Source organism: Esox lucius, chromosome 14, assembly GCF_011004845.1.
Source record: "Esox lucius isolate fEsoLuc1 chromosome 14, fEsoLuc1.pri, whole genome shotgun sequence".
In the NCBI taxonomy this organism is placed as follows: Eukaryota; Metazoa; Chordata; class Actinopteri; order Esociformes; family Esocidae; genus Esox; species Esox lucius.
The window spans coordinates 30205473-30213355 of NC_047582.1; the positions used below are offsets into that span (position 1 = coordinate 30205473).

A 7883-nucleotide genomic window follows, 5' to 3' on the forward strand; every position below is an offset into this window, starting at 1 on the left:
TGAAACATCGCAACCATGGATCATAAATATTCTAAAATCCGATATTCAGACAGACTGTAACGGTCCCAGCCTGATGGGACTGTTCAGCTTCATGTTTTCTGTTTGTCCTTGGCTTGTCTTTTCCTTGTATGGTCCTTCCTGTTCTTGTTTCAGTTTATCAGTCTACTCCTTTCCCCTATGTTTAGCCCCCACCTGTTTCTGTTCTCCTCGTTAGCCTGTGAATTTAGTTCAGCCATGTTCTCCCAGTCCTTGTCGGTCATTGTGTGTGTTTTGTAGTGTTTGGCACGCTGTTTTGTTTCGTTCCTTTTTTGTTTCGTTCCTCAACCTCTGCGCCTGCTTCCGTCTCCCCCCTTGGAACGTGACACAGACTATACAGAATTGTGAGAACTATGTAACATCATTATAAATATTCGGCTCCATACTGTGCATTTGTAAAACACGCAGAACCAATAAAAGATCATGATTTAGAGTAGATTTTAAATTGAGCAGATTCTGTACCTGCCTTACAGACTGACCACCCATCTCTTTAAACTCTGTGACCAGGTCTTCTAATCCATCCCTGGGGTATAGACTGACCAGGTCTTCCAATCCATCCTGGGGGTATATACTGTGACCAGGTTTTCTAATCCATCCGGGGGGTATAGACTGACCAGGTCTTCTAATCCATCCTGGGGGTATAGACTGTTATTAATGTTAGTGCTCATTCTTCCAGTCTTCAACTGTCCAATTTTGGTGAGCTCGTGCAAATTGTAGCCTCTTTTTCCTTTTTGTAGTGGAGATGAGTGGTACCCGGTGGGGTCTTCTGCTGTTGTAGCCCATCTGCCTCAAGTTTGTGCGTGTTGTGGCTTCACAAATGCTTTGCTGCATACCTCGGTTGTAACGAGTGGTTATTTCAGTCAAAGTTGCTCTTCTATCAGCTTGAATCAGTCGGCCCATTCTCCTCTGACCTCTAGCATCAACAAGGCATTTTCGCCCACAGGACTGCCACATACTGGATGTTTTTCCCTTTTCACACCATTCTTTGTAAACCCTAGAAATGGTTGTGCGTGAAAATCCCAGTAACTGAGCAGATTGTGAAATACTCAGACCGGCCGTCTGGCACCAACAACCATGCCATGCTCAAAATTGCTTAAATCACCTTTCTTTCCCATTCTGACATTCAGTTTGGAGTTCAGGAGATTGTCTTGTCCAGGACCACACCCCTAAATGCATTGAAACAACTGCCATGTGATTGGTTGATTAGATAATTGCATTAATGAGAAATTGAACAGGTGTTCCTAATAATCCTTTAGGTGAGTGTATATCTGTTTTTCCAGTGCCCCAAGGGAAGAAAAACTGATGTGTGTGTGCGCACGCGCATGTGCGCGCTCTGATCACATTCCAGAGAGTGGACAGTATAAAGCCAGCTTCTAAGCAGTATTCAGTCTGCCAGCCTAACCCAAATTCATAACAGTCATAAGAGGTCCTCCTGATTTTATAAAGTTCAAGATTACTACGGCACCGTATTCTCCATACAAGACCCAAGCAGGAAGCTAAACCGGTGATTAGCCTTTAAGTGTGGTACTGAAAAACAGGCTGGTCTACCTGAACACTAGCAAACGCTTCTGGCAGTTAGCTGTGGATTAAAAGCTTAGCTGGCCTCCTCCATAGCTTGCCTAGCCTCCTCATCGTCCTGTTAGCAAGACGTTCGTACTAGCAATGGTGCATGAGGAATCAGAAGGCTGCAAGCAATGGAGGAGGCCGGCTTTAAACGTGGGTTTATCTAGTGCCCGCGACTTGAACACTTGGTAATCCACAGCACCTTGCTGTCAGACACGCAGACTGAGCCAGTGAAACATATGTAACAGCCTGCAAGAACGTTCAAGGGATTAGACTGCTTAATCAGAATGTGAAATAGTGCAGTTTGGGGCAAATTGTCCCAAACAAATTATACTCCATAACATGGGGTCCTTCTGGAAAACCTATAGCCAAGCTATTGAATTACTTCTTATTTTGCCAAAAGATGCTTGCAAACCCTAATCAGGCCAAATTGAGGCAAAAGTTGGCATCAAAACAATCAGGTTTGGTAAAACTTAATTTTAAGTAGTAATCATTATGGTGTAATTAATAAGTAATTACAATGTAACAAGTTCTGTCATTCATTTTAATCAGTCACATAACAAGTAACTTGTTAAGTTACAAAGGATTAAATTGTTACAATCCTTTCAGCCTGCACAAACAACATTATGAGCACTAACCAACTGAAACCTGACCATTTAATTGACAAAGTTATGAGGGTAGCTTTGAGGGTAGCTTTCTTGAGGGCTTTTGTTTGTCAAATTATTCTTTGAGGAATACTTTGAAACACTTTGTAAAACATTTGAAATACCTGTTTCAATTTTCACTTAGATAACAAATTAATTTCAAAACATAATAATATTTAATAATAACAATAATAAAAGTATTCAATAAAATATGAAAGCAATCAGTCGCGTCTGCAAATGTATTTAGGCAAACAATTCTGTACCTCACCAGCCAGTTACCTAATGTCCTTCTCCCTTCATCTTGATAATTTGGAAAACACTCGGCACAGACCTTCTTATGACAAAAGCCTGCCACAAAACCTAAAAACAAACACGTCACATTCATAGTACTGGATTTATGATATTGAGTCGCAAAATGCTGTTGGTAATAAAATCCTGTAGATGGCAGTATAGTTTAAGACAGAGCTATACTGTATTTCCCGGGACTGATTTGCAATGAATTGTTTTGGCTGCTGGAATGTAGGATCCACGTCTCCTTCAGCCCCTTCAATCAGCACCCCAGCATTGAGCACTGGAAAGACAACACATTTGCAGTCACCAAAAACAAGGGATTAATAAATCAGACAGGGAAGATTTCTCATACAAATTCCGAATTTGTTTATTATTTTCCTAAAGTGTGAACAGGCATACAGGAGACACAATCAAACATTACCACCAACTGAGACAGTATATTATGTCAAAAACTACAGGAAACGTTTGGTCATTATCAAATGAAGACTATGCGCTCATAAAACGATTTGCCTATACCTAATAGCTTACCTTCATAGGGGAGGATGGAGGTGGAAAAACATGAAATGTTATACCGAGGTGGAACCTTATATTTACAGTCTATGGGTGGAACGGTTTTATGGCAATTTTCTGCTGTATTGAAGAATAAATCATTTCCACTACCTGGAATCAACAGGTCTGAAAAGTATTTGTTTTTAGGCCAAAACATACTAGCAACACATGTTGTTGTTGGAAAATTACAATTTCAAAGAAAACAAAATGTTTTTTTGTTTTTTTAAAACAGCCATTACTCAAGTGCACAGCTTGTGTGTGTAATACAGTTAATGTAGCTTAGTTTTCAGCATACAGTATGTATTGTCATTATGATTTTTGAAGAGTGGGGCTTAGCTGATGACAAAATATCGATTAAAGCTTTATATATATATATATATATATATATATATATATATATATATATATATAATATGTATATATGGCCTACTAAACAACAATTGGTAACTTCATTGTTAAATTTTCGCAACGATCTTCTCACAGAGAGATTGAAATAGACCTGTCACTATTAAACACAGTCATTTTGGCCGCATGTACGTTTAATAGTATTTCGTGAACAGTTGTCCAATAGCCTTACTCTCTTAAACAGGAAGTACAGTTAAAGGCAACCAATAGGGTTCGCATAGGTTTACGTCAATTTTTCCGTTTGTAATGAACGTGATACCAGTTTCTTGTGTATTTTCTTTAGCCCGGATTGTTCTCGTAAAGGTGAGTAATTTCACTGTAAATTCTACTCTTTTATACAAGATGAAAGACAGGCCTTTAACTTTCAGTACGATACTCTATGGCCAATGTACACTACAAGCAACATGAACATAGAGGTGCCACCGAGGCTTATTTAAAACACCGCAAGACTCAAGTTTTATGCTAGAAATATATGTACATCCAAGCATTATGTTGGAAACCATCTAATTACCATGGATTTTTGTAATATGTTGAGTCCAGCCAAATTTGCATAAGCCAATATAACTTAATAACTGACACGAATGTACGTATATGACGTCACGGCGTTACCTTCATGTAGCCTATACGGAAATGTCTGTATGCAATTAAAGCATAATATAGGCCTACGAGATTGACAAAGTCATATGGTTCTTAATACGTTGTAGGCTAACATTATTTTTCCAAAGAGATATTTGAACCACAATGAATGTCGTATTTTACACTTGCACCTGTATAGCTTTATGCATCCATAATTTGGACAGTGGATGAAAAGTTACCACAACCAAAACACAATGACCCTTAATATACAATTTGTTGTTCAAAAATATGTGTCCTTTCCATTATTATGGCAGTACTGAAAGTCCGGCCAGAAAATCTTATTATCTTACTGTATTGTAGTGTGAAATTGACATGATAGAAACTGCAGGAAAGGGGATGATACAAGAGAATGTATAGTCTAATGAAGTATTGTGGTCAATCTCTACACCATTATATTATTTTCTGATGCAGTATTTACTTTGCAGACAGAAAATGTGTTGGTTGTTGCCAAGAACTCTCCTATCAACAAAGACTCCTGTTCATTTGCTAAGAAGATTTTCCTCCCAAAAGGAGCTCCCTACTTTAACGCTTTTTACTAAGGTGATATTAAGTGTTATTTAATTTCATCAAGTCATATTTATAGTAATATTTATTTTCCTTAATGATGTCTATATGATTACAGTGCCTGTGGAAAGTATTCAAACCCCTTTCACTTTCATCACATTTTATAGTGTTAATTTTAATACCTAATGACTTTATTTTTACTTGATTGAATTATTTTGCCCCACAATGACAAAGTGGAAAATAAAATCAAAAAGTTGTGCCAGTTTATTAAAAATAAAAAAAAACTGAAATATCTCATTTAATAAGTATTCAGACCCTTTGCCATGACTCCAAATTGAGCTCAGATGCAGCCTGTGTCCTTAAATCATCCTTGATGTCCCAAGAGCTTGACTGGAGGTCACCTATGGCCAATTCAATTGATTGGACATGATTTAGAAAGGCACTGACCTGTATAAGGTCCCACACTTCAGTGTGTGTAAGATCAAAAACCAAACCAAGAAGTTGTAGACCTTCCAGATATATTCATGTTGATGCACATGTCTGGGGAAGGTTATGCAAGAAAATGCAAAGCATTGAAAGTTACAGGAGCACAGTGGGCACCATTGTGAAATGGAAGAAGTACATTCAAATTAAGTAACCAGGCAAGGAGGGCCTTTGTCAGGGAAATAACCAAGAACCCAATGGCCACTCAGAATCAGTTTCTTTGCAGAGATGGGAGAACCTGCCAGAAGGACAACCATCTCTGAAACTCTCTGTCAATCAGACCTCCATGGTAGAGAGGCTGGATGGAAACCACCACTGAGTAAATGGCCGAAGACATGCAGCTCTGGTAGCATTAGGGAACCATTAGGAGAAAAGATTATGTAGATGATGGCTGATTAGACCAAAATCTAAAACACCAAGCAATATGTCTCATGAAAACCAGGGTCATCACCTGGCTGATGCCCAAAGTGAAGCGTGGTAACGGGAGCGTCATGTTATGGCAATGTTCCTCAGCAGCAGAGATTGGGAGGCTGATCAGGCTTGAGGGTAAGATGAACAGAGTAGAGGACAGACAGATCCTTGATGAAAACCCGATCCAGAGAGCACAGGACCTCAGACTGGGTGGGGGCCGAGATTAAACATCGGCCCCTTAAGACCAGTTCACTAACACTCCCCATCCAATCTGACAGAGCCAGAGAGGATAGACAGGGAGGAATGGGAGCACCTGCCCAAGTCCACATGTGCAAAGCTGGCAAAGGGCTACCAAAGACTCAAATCAGTGATGGCTGCCAAATGCACTTCTACAAAATAGTGAATAAATGCATGTGTACATGAGATACTTAAGTTTTTAATAAATTGGCATACATTTCTAAGAATTTGATTTCGATATGTCCTTATGGGATATTGAGTGTAGATTGATGGCAATCAATTATCAATTAAGTCACACAAATGTCTGAATACTTATTGAAGGCACTGTAAGTTGTCAATCTCAGGATCTCTTCCTTTCTAGGAAGTTTACCTTTGCCTTTCTTTTCCCCATGGTCTTGATGTTTTTCTGCTGCAATGAAACTTTTTTGGAGAGTCTAGATAGTCAATATATCTACAAAATATGGTGGGACAGGTACAAAAACTATATCCCAGTCTTCCATTTGAATAAACAGTTTCTAATGATGCACAGAGAAAACACCAAGCTCCTGGAAAAACGGTTGGCTGAATTTGATCAAGAGGATCACGATCCTCTGTATTAAAATGTTTCTCGCAAACATTGTATGTCTCAGAGGCGAAGTTGCTCCATTGATTGTACCACAACTTGGAAGAGGCAGGGGTATTGTCCCAATTGCAGAGCGGGTAGAATTTAATTTACTCAAGATCCATTGAGCAGGCAGAAGGTTACTCACAAAGGAAATCCAGATGTTCAAAGTTTATTTATCAAATGCACCGATTAACACCGTGTCATCCTGCACAATGAATTTCTTGTGACATGGCACACGACATCTATGTACTACGAATTAAGAACTATATAAAGCAAAAATATAGTAAAAATAAGTGTAAACTATCAGCAAATTTGGAAGGCTAGGTGAAGAAAACCATCTTCACATAGCTTGTTGAGGTAAATGTTCACGTTCACCTCGATGACATCACTACCGAAGGACAGAAGCTGTGTATGGGCGCTATAGGAAATATTTAATAGCTAGTGCAGGTTTGAATTCAGCCAGTTCCCCCAGCTGTTTTGTCAGTGTACAGTGTAAAAATAGATGCTGAATGAAGTTTGGAGTGTTTTGGAGTAGTTTTCTGCTTGCAATGCAGCTTTGCGTTAGCCGTACGAAACGTTTCCATTAATACATTTGGATGCTAATGACGCTAATTACAGACTGGGACAGAGCTGAATAATGGATTGTTGGAAAACATTTCTTTATGGGCCTTCCGTTTTGTAATTGAACTTTGAGAAAAATTATAATTTTGGCATTACCTTATATGGGACTATATTTATACAAGGATGGGAATTACAGACAGGTGTTCATGCCGTGTGAGGCATACAGTTTTATTGCCGTGGGTATGGCTTCTGCAGGTATTGTAGCAGTAATCGGTGTGGTTTGGCTACATAAGTTGTAACTATAGTCGAGGTTTAACAGCAAGAAATATTGCATTTGTCAATAATAAATTGAGCAATAACTACAAGGAAACGTCTGGACATTGTAACTGGAATATGCACTACATCTCCGATGCCTTTATCACGCCCAAGTCAAGTTCGCCGGCGTGCACCACTGTGACTTATTGGAAGGCCGTTATAGATGTAAATCATCACTCTATAAATGAGTAACCAAATAGTATAAATTTTTTCAGGACCCATGTCCTTTGTGTGATGAAGCAAAAGAAGTCCTTGAACCTTACAAGCACAGGGTGAGATCGTTTTCCAGAAAACAATCTGTTTAAAATATCTACTGGATTGAAAAGGTATACTGGACTAATGGATGGCTCCTCTTTTGTCTCTTTCTTTACAGTATATTTTCCATCAAGTAGATATCACATTGCCAGAGAACAAAATATGGTGGGATAGGTACAAAAACGATATCCCAGTCTTCCATTTGAATAAACAGTTTCTAATGATGCACAGAGTAAACACCAAGCTCCTGGAAAAGCGGTTGGCTGAATTTGATCAAGAGGATCAATGAATTATCTGGCCCTAATAAAGCTTACTTTATTGTAAAAATGTGTTCCACTTGAGTCTTTTTCTTTTATATGTAGCCTACTGTTATATTTGGGTGAAATAGG

At 38.9% G+C, this 7883-nt stretch overlaps 1 protein-coding gene across 1 annotated transcript; it reads left to right on the forward strand.

Moving 5' to 3' along the window:
• Positions 1-3745: 3745 nt before the first annotated feature.
• Positions 3746-7815, forward strand: c14h5orf63 (linkage group 14 C5orf63 homolog). The gene is given in 4 exon segments (NM_001303785.1): positions 3746-3791; positions 4550-4664; positions 7455-7511; positions 7613-7815. Coding segments are annotated over 3 exon segments (336 nt in total). The 5' UTR covers positions 3746-3791; positions 4550-4556; the 3' UTR covers positions 7784-7815.
• The last annotated feature ends 68 nt before the right edge of the window (positions 7816-7883 follow it).